Source organism: Pyrus communis, chromosome 15 (genome assembly GCF_041283825.1).
Source record: "Pyrus communis isolate YQ-2024b chromosome 15, ASM4128382v1, whole genome shotgun sequence".
Lineage (NCBI taxonomy): Eukaryota > Viridiplantae > Streptophyta > Magnoliopsida > Rosales > Rosaceae > Pyrus > Pyrus communis.
Window position 1 is genome coordinate 37,480,375 of NC_142579.1, and position 17,147 is coordinate 37,497,521.

Here is a 17,147-nt window from a genome sequence, read left to right on the forward strand (position 1 = left end):
ATTGAATCTAGTTATTTCTCGTTCAAAATTATTGATTCTACGAAATCTTTATTATAACTAAATTAGATCTCTTAGCTAATACATTTTATTAGCATAATCCCGAATGCTACGGTTGAATATTACATGTATAACATCTAATTTATTTCAAATTAATATTAGTACCAAAAAAAATTCAAAACCTAACCATTTTCCTCCATCTCCCTCTTTCCCATTTTTATTTCCCCCCTTTTGTTCGTGAAACGAAATGTTGCTAGCTAGGGTTAGATAGAGGCCCTTGATTACCCGCAAGAAAAACCTAGGGTTTCATATTGGATCGCACCCACACTCTCCAACCACTCACCTGAGCCACACGAACCAATCAGAATCCACTAATGTGCAAGGGCATCTTTGGCCCTCCATGACACGACAGGTATAAATAAACTATGGCCCCCACCTGAACCAGAGCGTGCAACCACGCTCTGGGAACAGTAGCATTTTTTTACCTTTGCTAGGGTTTCCTTTTCTCTTGTCCAAGCAACAAGTGCCGCACATTGAGCCACGTGGGGGCACATCATTGGGCCAGCACCGTTTTCGGCAGTAATTTATTGTATAAAATGTATGTGTTTGAACATGACATGTAGTATGTATGATGATGTTTTTTCAGTACATTCGACGACAAAAGAAAGGTTAAAGCCCTCTCTATCTCTCTCCTCCTACCATCACCCTCTCTCTCTCTCTCTCTCTCTCAACATTTTCGAAACCCCTCTCTCTCCCCCTTGTTTCTCTCTCTCTAGGGTTTTACGATTGTTCGCACTCAAATTCCACTCACCCAGCTTCGAATCTCAGCTGAAAAATCGCCTCCCGATCTTCCCCCTCCGCCGCTCTATCCTCCAGTGCCGTTTTCCGGACGCGCCGTGGAGGATCGGGAGCTTAGCTTCGTACGACGTCGTTTCCGGTGGTCGTCGATATGCGTTGAGGTTTCAGGTCGGTTTTTTTTCTGCTAGATTTACTCTTTTATTCAATTGGGTTTTTGAAATCGATGATGTTTTTGGATTTAATTAGTATAAAGTTTAAAGCTTTGAGCTGATTTTTTCAGCTACTTATTAGTTTTTATATTTTTTAAAAATGTTTTTTGAGCTGGGTTTTACTGTGTATAGTACGTCAAGCTTTGGGCTTTACTTTCCATTTCATTATCTGGGGTTTGTTATTATGCTCAGCTTAAACAATTCTATGCGTTTTGGGTGTCATTCATGTCGTTTTGATGTGCTCGGACTCAGTTAATTATCTAGTGACTGAATATTTATAAGTTATATAATGAAAGAACCCTAATTTTTTTTTTGTTAAGTTGGTTGATTGACGTGCTTTTATTTTCCGATTCGGAGTCTCCTAGGGCGAGCCTGAAATGGGTTCGTACGATTGTTGCTTACCTTGGAATATTCATACGACCTAAATTGCTCTAATTGAAACAAAACCCTAATATGAGGTTTTGCCTTATTAATTGTTCCTAATTTTGTGATTGAGTTTGCATCTTTAAAGGTGCATTTAGCCGTGTGAATAATTTGATCGTTCCTAGTACATAGTTGCCACGCAGATCCATCTTTATGTTGATTCGTGGAATGTTAGGGTTTCTAATTTCTTCCCTTGGGTTGTTATACATGTATGTATCTATGCTTGTATATCAATGGAGTTTGTTATTTTATGTGCAATGTCAATGTATGATGAGGTGTTTTACCTTGTCATCTATTTCTTTGATAATTTTGACTCAAAATAATTCATTGCACATGAGAATTGTTGTCGGTTGATTATAAACCCTAATAATTTTGTTTGTGACTTGGACCAAGAATTTTTCTCACGTGATATAGATCGGTGCTTTCTTTACACTTTCCTCGGTGTTCGCCCCCCCCATCATATGATAATGATATCACTCAAGTAATTGTTTCATTTGTGTGAATGTAGGAAGTACTGTATTAGGAACACTGTGATCTGGTTAGATGCTATAACATGGAGAAGGGTCTTCTGATCGGCAATAATCATAAGAGGAGCAATCCTATTATTGCCTCCAAGTCGGTGGGATCGTTTGTGAAAATTGATTCAATATCTATAGATCTTCCTGATGCGAATGACAAGAGTAGTAGCCATGCGGGAAACTGCGAGCATTTCACTATATGGTAAGCCTTGGAGCGCCTTGGAGCATTGCTAGTTGGTACCCGCCTTTACCAGAGATTGTATGCCTTGTGGGAAATTACTCACTTGTTCATAGTAAATTAATATAAATCTTTTGCTAACGATTTAACTAATTTATATTTCTTCATATTCAAAATTGGAAGCTGTCATTTCTTTTGGTAAAATTTCAAAACTCTAATTTGGATGTATATTGGTCTGGTTTAATTATTTTCTCCAGTATTAAAGGTTAGATATTAAGCTATTTTGCAGCAGTATATTATGGAGAAAGAAGTCTAATCTCTTTACTTTTTAGTTCATTGTATTAGCACACTTAAAGTTGGGATTGGACTCTTTGGTGCAGTAAAGGTTTTCATCAGCAATCATATGGCACACTAACTAGTGTGCATTTTGCTAATATAACAAGATGGTGTCTGCAAGGACATAAGTACTTAAACAATAGGGAAGATATATGTGTGTGTGTGGAGCGTTATTTTTTAAATAATAAGTTGTATGTAGTAAATAATTGAATTCTACGTTACCCATGGATCTTTTCATCGAATGAAACTTCTGTTTTATGTTTTGGATATAGTGGTTATGTAGCTGAAGTTCGCAAAAAGAATTGGAAGCTATGTTGGCCATTTCCTTTGGATGGTGAGTTTGATCAGGAGCCAACATCCTTGCTTCCTCCTTTGGATCCTCCAAAATTCAGAAGGTGGTCTTGCCAGAATTGCGTGCAGGAAACTGGTTCTGAGAGTATTGCAAAAGATCATGGTACAGACATGCGTATTGGATCTGATTCCAATAACAATTGTGCTCAGATCCCACCCCTCAGTGATGCTTCACTGCTTCTGTTAGATTATGAGCAAGGTTCAATTTCCAAAATTGTTGATGGAGAAAGAGCTGAAGGTCATATTTCTGTTGTTGGAATTGGCAACGAGCAACATCCTTCGTCATCTACTTTTGATAATAAAGAAGGGAGGCATGAAGTTTCGCTCACTGCCATCACAGGTAAAGTCAAGTTTGATTCAACTAAATAGACTGTTGGCTATGTTATAGTCTTTTGATTAATTTACTTTTTGTGTTTCATCCAGTGAATGAGAATGTCTTAGATAATTATGCGAGTCATGAAATGCCGAGACTCGATTCTGTTGGGCCAGAAGTTGACCCAAAAAGGACGCAGGAGAGACATAAAGATAACACAGGTTTTCTTTCCCTTTGTTAAAAAGTGATAAAATAAGGATCTTTGGTTGAAAAATTTTACCTGTAATTGCCACGGGTCAATTTAATTTGCAAAGAAAAAACATCAAAATTGCATTACAACTTACTTCATATGATCTCTCACAATCATATTGTCTTTGATTTCTGAAGCAGAAGCAGTACATTTGGATAGCAATGGATCTGTTGAAGTCTGGAAATCAGGATGTGAAAGTCGTGGTGGTACCAACCTTCAACTCCATTTCTCAAACAAAAAATTATTCTGGAATAAGAATCTTGCCCAGGCTAGTGAAGCTGATCACCGACTTTCTGCAGAAGAAAATCACAAGGAGTCAATGAATGCCTCTGGGACATGTAAGATAGTCGGGACAGTTGACAGGGCAAGTGATGCTACCAAGGGCCAGACCATCATTAATCATCCTCTGCATGAGTGTGATTATGCATCATCTGAAAATCCTGAGAAGTCAAGTAGTTTGAATCGCAAGAAAGGTCGGAAGGTTCGTGTGCGTCTGCTGAGTGAGTTGGGTGATGCAAAGCCTGATTGCTTCAGGACAGAAGATTCTCCATCCAACAGAATTAGTAATACATCTGGGAAAGGAACTGTTTCCCAAGGCCAGGTGTCTATCCAAGAAAGTGCTAGAGTGGATCTTGGTGAGAATAACAAAAGGAAATTGCCTGAGGAAGAGGAACAGAGATGCATAGAGAAGAGCCATCCTAAAAGTTTGAATAGAAAAGTTAAGACTTCCAAGCGAGATGAAGAAACCACCAGAAGCGTTGCAGATTCTGAGTTAGAAGAAGATGCAGTTGCCAGAGTATCTTTGCAGGCAGATATGAGGAGCAACTGGAATGGATCCGAAAATGAAAGAATCCCGGCTGCTGGTAAGAAGAAAATTATAAAATCCAATGATATTGGCGCATGTTCATCCTTAGTCCCACCCAAAGATATTGTGCCAATAGAAGCCCTAGACAAAGTTGGAAATTCAAGTAAGGGTAATGCTACTACAAGTGCTTCTTATAGTCCAGCGTATGATGCATCCACAGGTAGAGGGATGGATCAAATTGCTTTGCCTGCCCCAAAAGCAGGTAGAAAGTCCGGTTCCTGTAAGCGGAAAGGCAAGATGCCGGAAGTTGATGATGGACTGGCTTCTCTATTTCCTTGGCTCACGAAATGCCCAAATACAAGGAAAGATGTAGAGTTCATGCAAACTGGGAATCCATTTCACCGGGCAGAAGATGCACCCGCTGAAAAAGGGTTGGATCTTTCTCTTAACAGCTATTTGTCTGCACAAAGAGATGACAGGAAGTCTATTCCTCAGTCTCAAGATGGATTTCCTTCCTGGTCAATTCAGAAAGATGGAACCGGCAAACTAGATGAGTTTATTAGGAAAAATGCGGAAGCCAACGCAAATCTGACCAAACTTCCTAAAGCCATTTCAAATGCATTTTCTGGGAAAGTGGGACATGATGATTTGAGTAGTAAAATTTTCACCTACAGCATATCTATCCCGAATGAGAAGCAAAACTATAGCCCCCAGGTTGAAGGGAGCTGTTTGTTGCAGCATATGGTAAGGGCTTTATTCTCTTCTTACTATTCCCTGGATGAATGTTTTCATCTCGATGGCAGCATGATATACATCCAGAGCAATTGCATGCTTCTTCTGTTTATTAGGTTTAGCATATGCAACTGTGCCGTTATAAAATTGTTGTGATATCATAAATCAGTAAATCACTCATCTGTATCAAATTATTATCGACACAGTTAATACTCTAGTGGAAACTAGTAGGTTTTTTTATTATTTGAACACTGCATATTGGTGTTATAACTAAATAATAAGTTTTTCTTATGTCCGTTGCGCATGCTGATATGCGAAAATTAGCAGCATTGATGAAGTGATTCAATGGATCAATTTATAAAGTTCCCTTTTACTTCTAGGTAGCCCGTAGAATCATATTGCACATTTCTCTTATCTGTAGTGTAAACACTAATATGCATAACTATCTTCTCTATTTCTAGTTTTATTTTGCAATTTTTTTCTATGATAATTGATTTTCCTTTTCAGGATATTTCTCGTGCAAGAAACAAGGAGAAAATCTTTGAGGTTCCGAAAAATTCAGCTGTGCCTGTTAGTAGGAAAGATAGCAAGCAAAGAGCTGAAAAGACGTCTCAGAAGGGAGCTGCAGATGACATACCGATGGAAATTGTTGAATTCATGGCGAAAAATCATTATGAGAGAAATCAGAAAGTTTTGGAAGCAGGCATTAATGCAAGGAATGTTCCGGTGACGGATCATAGTTATGGCATTGGGAACTTAAGAATATTAGAGGAAACCAGTCAGAAGCAAAAACCTCAGGCAAGAAAGGCAAAAGATGGTGCAACCGCAAGAAAAAATGTGGGACCTTCCAAACAGAAGTTAGTTGACTTTTCTACTTATATCCCCGGAAAAGACACATTCCGTCTCGATCAAATGCAATGCGCTATAGGGTTTAATGCATTTGGTCAACCTAAAAAGAAGATGAGTACTCGAGAGCAATTTCCTGCTGCTGGTTACAGCAGCTGTAGTTGTGCTCAAAATTGCAAATGGAATGGAGATATGATGAGCGATGGGTTGTCAAATTCTAGCTTGCGTCCGTCTGTTCCACAATCAAAGGAAGACGCAGCTCGCCTATGGTCACCTGCGTTGCCAGCTCAAACTGCCTTAACACACTACAATCCTCATAAGTATGGAGCTCAGCCTTCCCATGTTGATATGCTTTCTCACCCTCCTGGCTCGCTGCATAAGGGAAATTTCCGTGGGGATTATGGCCTGAAATTATTTAATTTAAATGCTATCAACCCGGAAAAGCATAGTGAAGGTGTTGGTTTTGAAACTTTCAGCAGAACAAATGCAGAGTACTCATTCACTAGTCAACGTAATGCGACTGAGCCTCCTCAGAGTTCAGCGGGTTCTTTTGATCTATATTCTAATGAAACCATACCAGCAATGCATTTGCTCAGCCTCATGGATGCAGGTATGCGGTCAGGTCCACCCTTGAACATTGCTGGAAACCCAAAATTTCCCAAGAGGTCCTTTGATCTTTACTCTAAGGAGTATTCTGCAGCAGATACTGGTGGTTATAAGGTTACTGATACTGTCAAGCATCCATCATCCAGTTTTTGCGGCAAAAATCACATTTCTGAGAAGTCTCTTGACCTTTTTCCTATGAATCCGGGTGGTACATCTACCTCTTCTTATCCTAAAGGATTCAAAAGGGCTGCCGTAGAGCATAGAGGCTCTGGATCCCAGAATTCTGCATCCAAAGGTGGTGTCTTGGGCAAAAATCATGGAACTATCCCTGTTATGCAGAAAGGGATTGCTATGCTGGGTGATTCTACGATGTTTCCCCAGCACGGCCACAACACTGAATATCCAATGCTGCAGAAATTGGATACTCATAATGCTAATGGGGCCATGAGGCCTCCAAGGAGCAGTCCCAATTCTTTAATCTGCGCTATAAACAAAAACCCAGCTGAGTTTAGCTTGCCAGAAGATGGGAATGAGTACATGATTAGTGGGAAAGACTTAAAAGTTGGGAAGCAGAGGCATGGCTTCATACAAGTAGATCAGAACAAGCAGCCGAAGAAGAAGAAACAGACTACAGGAAAGGGACGTGCACAACAATGAGTTTGATGAGGTTCCTGATATATCTTTACTTGTAGTACTGTCTAACCCTATAATAGCTAAAGTGCTTGAAACAAAACTCTTTACTCACCTGCCTGGTATACAACGTTTTCTTATTGCGCTTCTTATTCAAAATCACAAATTCATCAATTGGGATTAATTTGTTTAATTTTAACAGGTGAAGATTTCCCCAGCTAGCTACCGCAAAATAAGGTTTAGAGAGGATCCAAGTTGTAGTCGTATGAAGCTGATATTAATCAGAGACTTGAAAGGTGAGAAGCGGAGTAGCAGTCATACTGGCTGGAGGTCAAGGCCTGTATTATAGCCTTCATATGTCTTGACCTGCCTGTGCTGTTGATTTTGTATCAAGTCTTGTTATTTTTTATCCGGGGTCATACTTTCTCGAGGACAAAGTTATGGTAAACTTTCGCAATGACAAGACGGCATTCTTACTGATGAGTTACTTTCATGGATAAAACTTAAAATTGCAATTCTATAGTTGCCAAAAACATGTGAAAGAAGACAAAGTATGCTGTTATGTGAGTGAATTGAGAATAAGATTTTGCCTCATCTCTAGCAAGCACTTGAAAGAGATGAGCACATCTCTCTCTCTCTCTCTCTCTCTCTCTCTCTCTCTCTCTCTCTCTCTCTCTCTCTCTCTCTTCCCCCACACCCCCCACACACACACACAGAGTTGATTTCTGAGTCTCTTTTATTCTGGTTATTTTGCACATCTTAGTTGGGCTCTCTGCGGTGTGGCAAGTGAATTTGGGCGGGTGTTTTGAAGTGGAAGTGCAAAACCTAAAATAAAAAGGTTTTGGATTTGAGTGATTTTTGGTAGACATGATTTTTTGAAGAAGACTTAAAATATAGAAGATTTGGATCGTTAAAGAAAGCTACGGAGTGTGCCTTACAAAATGTGTGTCAAATAATGGATGTCTCCCGATCCTAACCCTTATGCGACTTGAGGGCTACAGCTTAATACATAGATAAAGGAAAATGATTTCTACACACTCATTTTCTTGTTTTGCACAGTCCCTATCAATTCCTATATTTTTATTTGTTTTGCTTTATTCAACGAGTAGACAAAAAATGGAGAGAGGTGTATGGGGTAGAGAAAATAAGGTGTGAAAATCATATCCTTAGTATAACTCTTTTGCTTGTGTTGTAGAATTAGTGTGTTTGAGTTGTTATAGCTTACATGTCAAATCAATCCTGAGACAAACTATTATTTCAATTTTTGCATATATAAGCTAATAAGCATTCAAAAGTTATCATCAAAAGTAGGTCTAAAATTATATCAGACGATTCTTCAAACCAAAAGTAGGTCTAATAAGCATTCAAAAGTTATCAGTCAAAATCCTTTGTTTTTAAAAATTTCTTAAATGCATGTGATCAATTGCCCCAATAGTTAAGATCTTATATCCTCCCAATTCACTTAATATAGCTCATATTTGGACCATCACTAGTAATAATAATATAAAAAAATTAAAATAAAATCCTAAGTGAATACCCTCTTTTTTCTTCTTTTCTATAACTCCTTTAAAATCTTAATTAATACATCCATATTTCCATGAATTTTTATAAACTTTTGAATCTTGATTAAATCTGCTAGAGCAGATTTGAAATTTACCACTTTTATTAGAATGTTTTTCTTTTGCATAATTGATTCTTTGAGAATGTCATTTCCAGCTTAAGGAGAAAGCTAGGGATAAGAACTAATGGCTCCCATCATAATCTTCTTTCCGTTTGTTGTTGCACAAAAGCCAATTGGCTTTATGGGTTAGGTCCCTCTCCTAAGTCCAAAACAGTACCTACTGCTTCAACCTAAAAAAGAAGAGTTCTAGTATTGCCCCCAATATATTATACAATATATATATACATACACGAGATTTTAATTAAAAGCCAAAATATCAAACTTTTGCTCCAATAAATACAGAAAAATTGTAATTAAAAAGGATCTTATAGATAAACATGCTTATTCTTATAACATATTAATATATATTTGATTATAATTTATACATCATCCAAAGCTTTTCACCAACCTAATATTTCGTTTCCTAGCTTTAATTATTTAACGCATTATATAAGTAACGTAAAACCAAAAGGTGCAAGATTATATTAATGATTTCATCATCGATCAGCTGGAGTATATGTAAAAAAAAGTATCAGAGGCTTTTCATTATCGGTCCATTTGTTTATCCAACTATAACAAATTAAAAGGTGCGGTCCAACCTCATAAACCTAGCTGCCACATAGACATCTAAGTAGGTTTATTGTTGCCATATTTTACCCCAATTGCCAGTGTTTAGAAGCCTTTTGAACGCGCGACTGCCTTCACTGATAGCAACAAATTCGGCTCCACTGCATACGTTACAACTTGGAATTACTTTGAAGATTTGAAGTGTTAGAAATGTCAAAGTTGAAGCATCTGCATCCATCGCTCTTCGTCAATCTCGAAACCATGATAAGGCGCTGCAGTATGAATGAGGGTACTTATCTCATACATATGCTTATGGAAATCTTATTTGATATGGTTTTTGTTTTGCATTATATTTTTTTTATTATGCAAATCGACCTAATTTGTATATCTGGTTTCGTTTGGTTGATGTTTGGGTTTGCGTTGATGAAGCTTATGCATGGGCTCCCTAATCCTGCAGCTAGTTATTAGGTTACTGTATTGGTCATGATGCTTATGTCTAGTCATTCTAATAAGTAGGTTCATTGGACAATATGACAAAATGGACAATTCATCCATTTATATTAGATTTGTAGAATTTGCGAACCTAAGGCTAAGATTGTGGAATGTACAAGTGGTGTACTAACTAATTTTTTTGCTTTAAAATTACAGGACCAAAAGAGATGGAAACCATGCTTAGCTCGACACCAATATGAGTCACGATTGAGATTAATTTGTTGTATAATTTGGAATATATAATAGGATAAATTGGTGAGCTCCCATACGATCTGTATTCATTTCCCTCGTTCGCTAATCTTCCATGCAAGTAGTGCATGCAGAATTTGATAACTGCTTCCTAATCGGTCTAAATTATAACAGCTCATATTTATTGGTACTACTTAATTAATTTACTGAATAACCATATTAAGCATGGGCATTGCTGGGTTGGTTGGATTGGACTTTAATCCGTTAGTCAATTTGATAGGCTCGAGCTGACATTAGTGAAACTCATTTCCACCCAAGAGAATGGCCAAATTAACCAACAAACCACCCCCCCCCCCCCCAAACCAAAAACCATTAAGGCGGGTTGAGTTGAGCTGGTTCAACGAGTTGAGATTATTTACTTTTTTTGTTATTCTTAAAGTGAGTATTAATTAGTGACAAATAATTCAAAATACAACTTAAATAATATAAAGTTAATTTGTAGAATCATTATTTAACTAAAGTATATATAAACAAGTGTGTTTTTTATTTTTGTCAATTGAGATTTTCAATATAACAACCGAAAAGTCAAAATAAAAGAATAATACAGCAATGCTTCGTTACACAGCAGGCTCCCTCACGAGTGTGTTTAGTAACTATTAAATTTTATGTACATGTCTATGTACAATTGTACATACATTTATATTTAAGAATTGTTGATATTCGGGTGAGCCAGTTTTAATCAAGTTAATAATACATCAACCCAACTCTCTCATCTATTGGATGGGTGATCCTGTTTCTATCTAAAAATTAATTTTTTTTTTGAAGTTTACAACCCAACTCAACCCCACGAATTTTAGTTGAGTTGGTCAGTAAACCCACTACAGTGCCCACCGCTAAACCAAAATTTAATTTGTTTTGTTTTTAAGCTGGCCTTGGGGATTTAGGTTTTCTTGTTTAACAAGGATGGTTTTATTTCCTATTTTTTAGTTAGTTAATGTTGTATTCATTTGTTTCCTATAAATACCTCTTTGTAAGAAAATTAAAATATTGCATTCAAGAAAACCCCAACTTTCAACTTGGCATCAAATTAAGCTGGGTTGGCTCTTCTTGTACCCGCTCGGCTGCAATCTCCTTTTTTTTGGGCTTTGCATCACATATACAATTGGTAATTTTGCAAAGAGTAAATTGAAGTAATGGTTCCTCAATTTTAATTAAATTAGAGCAATGATCCTTCAACTAAAAATCTATTACCATTGGTCCCTCAACTCATCCAAATATGTAGCTATGATCATTTTCGTCAACTTCGTCAAAAGTTTGTCAAAATGAATTATGTTGGAATAATCATTGCTACAATTGGGGTCCCTCAACTCATCAAAATGTGTTGTTATGGTCATTTTTGTCAACTTCGTCAGAATTTTGTCAAAATGAGTTATGTCGGAAGGACCATTCCCACTTGGGTTAAAGTTGATGGACCATTACTCCAATTGGGTTAAAGTTAAGGGACTATTTCTCTAGTTGGATTAAAGTTGAGGGACCAATGATAAAATATTTTTAGTTAAGGGACCATAGTTGCATGTTTTGATGAGTTTAGAGACCAATAGTAATGAATTTTTAGTTGAGGGACCATTAATTCAATTGAATCAAAATTAAGGGACCATTGCTACAATTTACTCTTTTGCAAATTAAGTTCGTTATAATTTTTTGTTAATATATATATATATATATATATATATATTTTTTGGAGTTGGCATAGTTTGTACTTATTGCTACTGCTTTGGAGTTTGCATAGCTTTTTATTCCTTTAAATTGGTTGCCGTTGCTGCATATTTGGTTGGGATTATTGTTTTTCTGCATTCTTCAAATATGTTGTAGGAAATATAATGACTGGCCTTTGGGACCATCTTGCATTGGCACTTCACTCTATTGCTAAGTATTGCTCGTATAGAGAGGAGCAGAGAGGAGCAGAGGCTTGTGCAGTTTTGTATGACTCTTCAGGATGATTTTGAGTTGTTTCGTTGTTTTATTCTGCATCAGACCCCACTTCCTTATGTTAATTATGTGCGTCATAAGTCACAAGTCAAATATTTGGTTGGGATTATTGTTTTTCTGCATTCTTCAAATATGTTGTAGGAAAGATAATGACTGGCCTTTGGGACCATCTTGCATTGGCACTTCACTCTATTGCTAAGTATTGCTCGTATAGAGAGGAGCAGAGATTTGTGCAGTTTTGTATGACTCTTCAGGATGATTTTGAGTTGCTTCGTTGTTTTATTCTGCATCAGACCCCACTTCCTTATGTTAATTATCTGTGTCATAAGTCACAAGTCAAAAAAGTTTGTTTGCAATCACGTGTTGAAATTGGGTTCCATTCTTATACTTGTCAAGTAGAAGGAACAACTCCAGCACATGTCTACAAGCGAATTTCTTTGGCTTGTAACTCATGAAGCACATAATCAACAGAAAGAATTGGGTTGCGGCCCAAAATAGGACTACGAAGCGACTCAAAATCATCCCAAAGAGCCATAAACAAACTGCACAAGTTTCTACACCTCTCTATATACTTACCAATAGAGTTAAGTCATTCAGATTCTGCCAATGGAAACTTGTTCCAAGGACCTCTTCAATACTTTTATCGCCTTGCTAAGTGGTACGTATAGCTATTAGTTAATTGATAACGCTTAACAAAACTGGATGTGGCATGCAACTTCCCAACTTTGTTTGATGCCGAGAACTTTGCAAGTTGCATGCCTCGTACAAATTGGCATAATTTTCTGCGTTAGAACTAAACGGAACGGAAACAGACTTCTTTGGCTTATATAATTGGCATACAAAGTTATATATGATCGTGTTCAAAGATCATCGAGTAGTACTGAGGTAAAGTTTAAAAGGAAGCAAGTGGTGACTTCGACTTCGAGAGGAACGCTATGACATGCAAACATCGAGATGTTGACTGATCAATGTGCGTCCACTGTACAGTACCTTCTGTATGAATGAATGAATATCATCGGATCCTCCTTTTGCTGTCGGATCCATGTATATGTCGGCATATACTTAGGAGTCAATAATGTAAGGTGATACTATTACTTTAATCTTATTAAATCTTTAAGTAAATAAAAGTGTGTTGTTCTATCATAAAATAAAAGTGTATTGCAATTTTCTTTTAATCAAACATGTATTGTATTAAAACAAACAGCTAGGGTGGAATTCACCACTACTTCCTAGATTGATTTGGAAAAATCTGAATTAAGTATCCAACCATAACAGTTGGACACAAAAATACCAAGTCATTTCATGGAAATTTAACTAGAGAAAGAAACACAAATATAAGAACAAAAAATAAAAAATAAAAAGACAATTCCAACAACTGTATTCTAATTCTTGCTCTCACCCCTTAATTCCAGTCCATATAGATACAACGTGTGGAATAATAATAATAATATTTAAAATGCCACTGAAACTTTTGTAGTAGATTAGAAAAACAAACATCCTGACAATTCTAAGCTTTATAAAAATTACTTTAAGAGCTCAATTGGAGAAAAAAAATCTCTCTTATATCTACTTGTCATGCTCTAATCGATTCTTTTAGTTGTGAAATTTTTTTGATGTTACAAAGTAAATTGGTTTTTTCTCTCTAAAATATTTAAACTTGAAGTGTTTTTTTTCTAAAGTATGATGCTATCAATAATTTACATCTGAAAAGGTCGAATATATATATTTACTACCTGCATTCATATAGATTGTCGATAATATTTGTCAAATAATAAAATGATCTGTTCCTAACACTCCGAAATGATTAATCAAATATCAAATTAGTTTTGTCACTCTCTGATTCTACAGAGGATGATGAGTACCTACAAACTCTAGCCTCCTTATAAATAAGTCCAGGTTGACAGAAATACCCTTTCACAGGGCTGCAATGCCGATCTTCAGAACATATACAAAGACCCTCCAAAGCACACCCATCAGCACTTGCACCTGCTTTCCCAAACAAAATCTCATCCGACCATTCACTCGAAATATATTTTGAGGATCCAACAGTCTTTTCACACCCAAAAACTTGTTAAAATTAGGGTACTTTTTCTGCACGTCCAAAAACGCTGCGTTTCTGTTTTTAGCCCAGTGTGGCTTTGCCCCATGCTTGGAAAATGCCAGTTGCTCCACTTCTTCCCACACGTCTTCATTGAACCTTGGAGTCCATGCATCAGCGGCTCTATAGTAATTAAAGTCAACGACCACGGAGTTTTCTTGTTGACCAAGATAGGCATCGGAAACCCTAATGAAACGAATTAAAAAACCATCGTAAATATCCACGCCACAGAAGTTTTCTGGTTTTAGGTCTCGTAGTTTTTTGACGTCTCTGATGAAGTCTGCAAATTTTGATGCTGGAAATATTGCTGTTGTCTCGTAAAAGAAGAGGCCGTTGATTCTTGGGTCCCATGCACAGGAATTGTCTGTGCCTGTTGAGTACAGACATGAACCTGAGGTTTGCATTTTTCCCTGGTGGCCTACTACAGGGTAACCAGTGAAGATTAGGTTATTTTTCAAACCATTGGCCAATAATTTCTTGGCCCCCAAAAATGTAGATGCTAGTGTGCATTGGAAAACCGAGCTTCGTCCGTTGTCCAACGTTTTCTCTGCACATTTCGAATTTACACCCTCTTTTAGTTTTTATGTCTAGAGTAATATAATAACGTAACAAATTAAACTATATATTTGTACCATTTTAACTAATTATCGAGTATGTATACCACTCTTTTGAAAGCACTGGGGCTTATAGAGGCGTGTATGCATAATTAAGCCTCAAGTCACGTAATGGGCACATGACGCATTTTGAGTAATGGATGATCATGTACTCTATATGCATGAAAACACATTATGCACATATTGGCAACTGATGCTAACACATTTTATTATTATAGAGGTACTTCTTATATCAATCATTTAACATGATACAAATAGCAACACTAAAAATTAAATGATCTATCAAACCCATGACTTGAAAAAAAAAATGATATGTATGTGAATCAGATGCACCTATATATTTTTATAAGCGAAAATAAACTTAAGTGCAACTTGGTGTATATTATTTTGTATGGTCGTACTCTTTCTCTATCCTCACAATACATATAACATTAAGGGAGCACATTGATGCATCCAGTTGTACTTAAAATTTACCTTGGAGGTGAGATCTATTGTTAGCAATGGGTTCCCACATAAGAGATATAATTAATGTTTTTCTTCTATATACAAGTAACAGAAGAAGTAATATGCCCAAAAATTACAAAAGTAACAGAGAATGAAAGAAGACATGATTACCTGTTGCTCTTATAATCTTGGCGACCACAACAGAATTGGACTGGAAGCCTATGAAATCATATGTTCCATCGCCTGCTGCGGTGAAAGGAACTCTGTTATCGTATCTGTATGCAGCTGTATGCTTCGATGGATACCAAGTTACGTCTCCAAACTCATACTTTTTAGCATGCTCCATGTATATGTCCTCTATTTGAGCATCGTCTGTAAAGTTATAGGTTATGCTCCTTTTGAATGCTGCCTCCAATCTCAACTTCACCTGTATACTGACCAATTTCTAATTAAATCTTACCTCAATAATTCAATAAAACTTAACTATTAGAAAGTTATCCAACACTGCATAGCCACTGATAGAGAAAAGCTTTCAATAGGGCGCAACCTAATCACATAATTAGTCAGGCTATACTTATAAAAAAAATAGGTCCCAATATGTGGATACTATACAACCTTACATACGTGTGTCTGATTCTTTTTGAAAGTATCTAACAATTACGTGATCTTGTTGCTTTATTGAAGTTTTTTTCCTATCAATGAGTAGTACTAGAAACACCAACTTATTAACATTAATTTTTAAGATCTCAAATTATGTAACCGCATTCCATTTGTTTTTTGTTTTAGCTCACTCTAGACTTTACTTTTTCACCGCATAAAATAAATTTTATGTCAATTAGTATTCAAAAGTGGGTGTAATTAGTAAGGTTAACGACTCTAATATGATTGACCATGAATATAAGAATCAAGGACTGTTTACCAACCTTGAAGATGATACGCAACAACCCCAATGAAACTTTTGCAGCTTTAAAGATTTCATCTTTTGAATCGAATCTGAGAATTTTCGCATACCCTTCTGATCGGTTTGCTGGAACAACATGATTAAGACCAATAACATGATCATGCACTGCTCCTCCTTTTCCCCACCACGAGCTTCCATGTGCTCCCGTGCTTATAAGCCCTCCTACACTCACACCCTCCCAAGACGGCGCAGCCACCAAGCTCAGCCCAGCTTCGTCTACTTTGTCGATCAACTGTCGTAGCCCTACGCCGGCATCAACCGTGACAGCTAAATTCGCCACATCGATTTTAATCGTGGAATTGACATTGGCCGTGCTTATTAGCATTGCGTCTTCAAAACTCATGTCGGGACATGCCAACTTTGGTATGGTATGTGAAAATTTGCTCACCACTTTGATCTTGGCCTTGTTTTTGCTTGCGAAAGCCACGGCGAGGCGGAGGTCCTCTTCGGTTTGTGGGTGTGCCGCGGATGGGACGTGGCAATCTTTTCTATCACCCCATACTCCGTAGGAGTTGGAGAGGCTGCACCCGGTTGATGCGTCGCAGCGAATTGGGGGCGGTGGCGGCATGGCTTGGACTGTAAGCAGCATGGTTGCAACCCAAGTGACATGGTGAAGAACACCAAGGAGCCACCAGAAGCTGTGCACAACTATTCTAATTAATTTAGGGATCTGTTTTTCTTTTTGTACAAAGTTTGAAAGGGGTTTTCAAAGGGAGGGAGTGGGGATAAGGGACAAGGAAGGCAATGCATTGAAGGGAAATGAGCACTTGGAATTAATTACTTGAATTTTACATTACGATTTGTTTACTTAATTATATGTATATACTAAGTCGGTATGGCCCTTTTTGGATATTGAGCCAAATAATGGGATTAAATATCTTATCTGTTGATGGGGTAAGATGTTATTTGTTGCCCATATTCGATTTCGATACAAAAGAAAATAATTCTGCAGTTACGCCAGTTGTCATGGGAACATTGGACCCTTCGCAAGCGCACTAATTACAAGTTTGTTTGATAATTATGTTATTTTTAGTTTTTTATTTTGCATTTTTGCACTATCGCCAAATGGAATGTATATCAAGGAGAAGAGAGCACCGATGAGAGGCGGTGGTGATAGAGGAGTGAGGACTGTAGGAGATTA

General features: G+C 37.2%; 2 protein-coding genes across 8 annotated transcripts; one reads left to right on the forward strand and one right to left on the reverse strand.

Annotated features, from left to right (window-relative positions):
• Positions 1 to 513: 513 nt before the first annotated feature.
• EMF1 (embryonic flower 1 (EMF1)) lies at positions 514 to 7,472 on the forward strand. Of its 7 annotated transcripts, none has more exons than XM_088686527.1 (8): positions 704 to 963; positions 1,936 to 2,147; positions 2,732 to 3,150; positions 3,234 to 3,344; positions 3,514 to 3,579; positions 3,673 to 4,922; positions 5,418 to 7,029; positions 7,195 to 7,472. In XM_088686527.1, exons 2-7 carry the CDS (start codon positions 1,981 to 1,983, stop codon positions 7,017 to 7,019), a joined length of 3,615 nt encoding a protein of 1,204 aa, XP_088542653.1. In that variant the 5' UTR covers positions 704 to 963; positions 1,936 to 1,980; the 3' UTR covers positions 7,020 to 7,029; positions 7,195 to 7,472. The 7 variants fall into 7 exon arrangements, 5 of the variants coding, with proteins under 5 accessions (XP_068339493.2, XP_068339500.2, XP_088542653.1 ...); XM_088686526.1 differs by having other exon boundaries at positions 824 to 963; positions 3,511 to 3,579; XM_068483392.2 differs by having other exon boundaries at positions 514 to 963; positions 3,511 to 4,922.
• Positions 7,473 to 13,585: 6,113 nt separating this feature from the next.
• On the reverse strand, positions 13,586 to 16,739 carry LOC137716687 (L-gulonolactone oxidase 3). The gene is given in 4 exon segments (XM_068456079.2): positions 13,586 to 13,914; positions 13,917 to 14,534; positions 15,217 to 15,472; positions 15,969 to 16,739. Coding segments are annotated over 4 exon segments (1,722 nt in total). The 5' UTR covers positions 16,596 to 16,739; the 3' UTR covers positions 13,586 to 13,693.
• Positions 16,740 to 17,147: the final 408 nt, after the last annotated feature.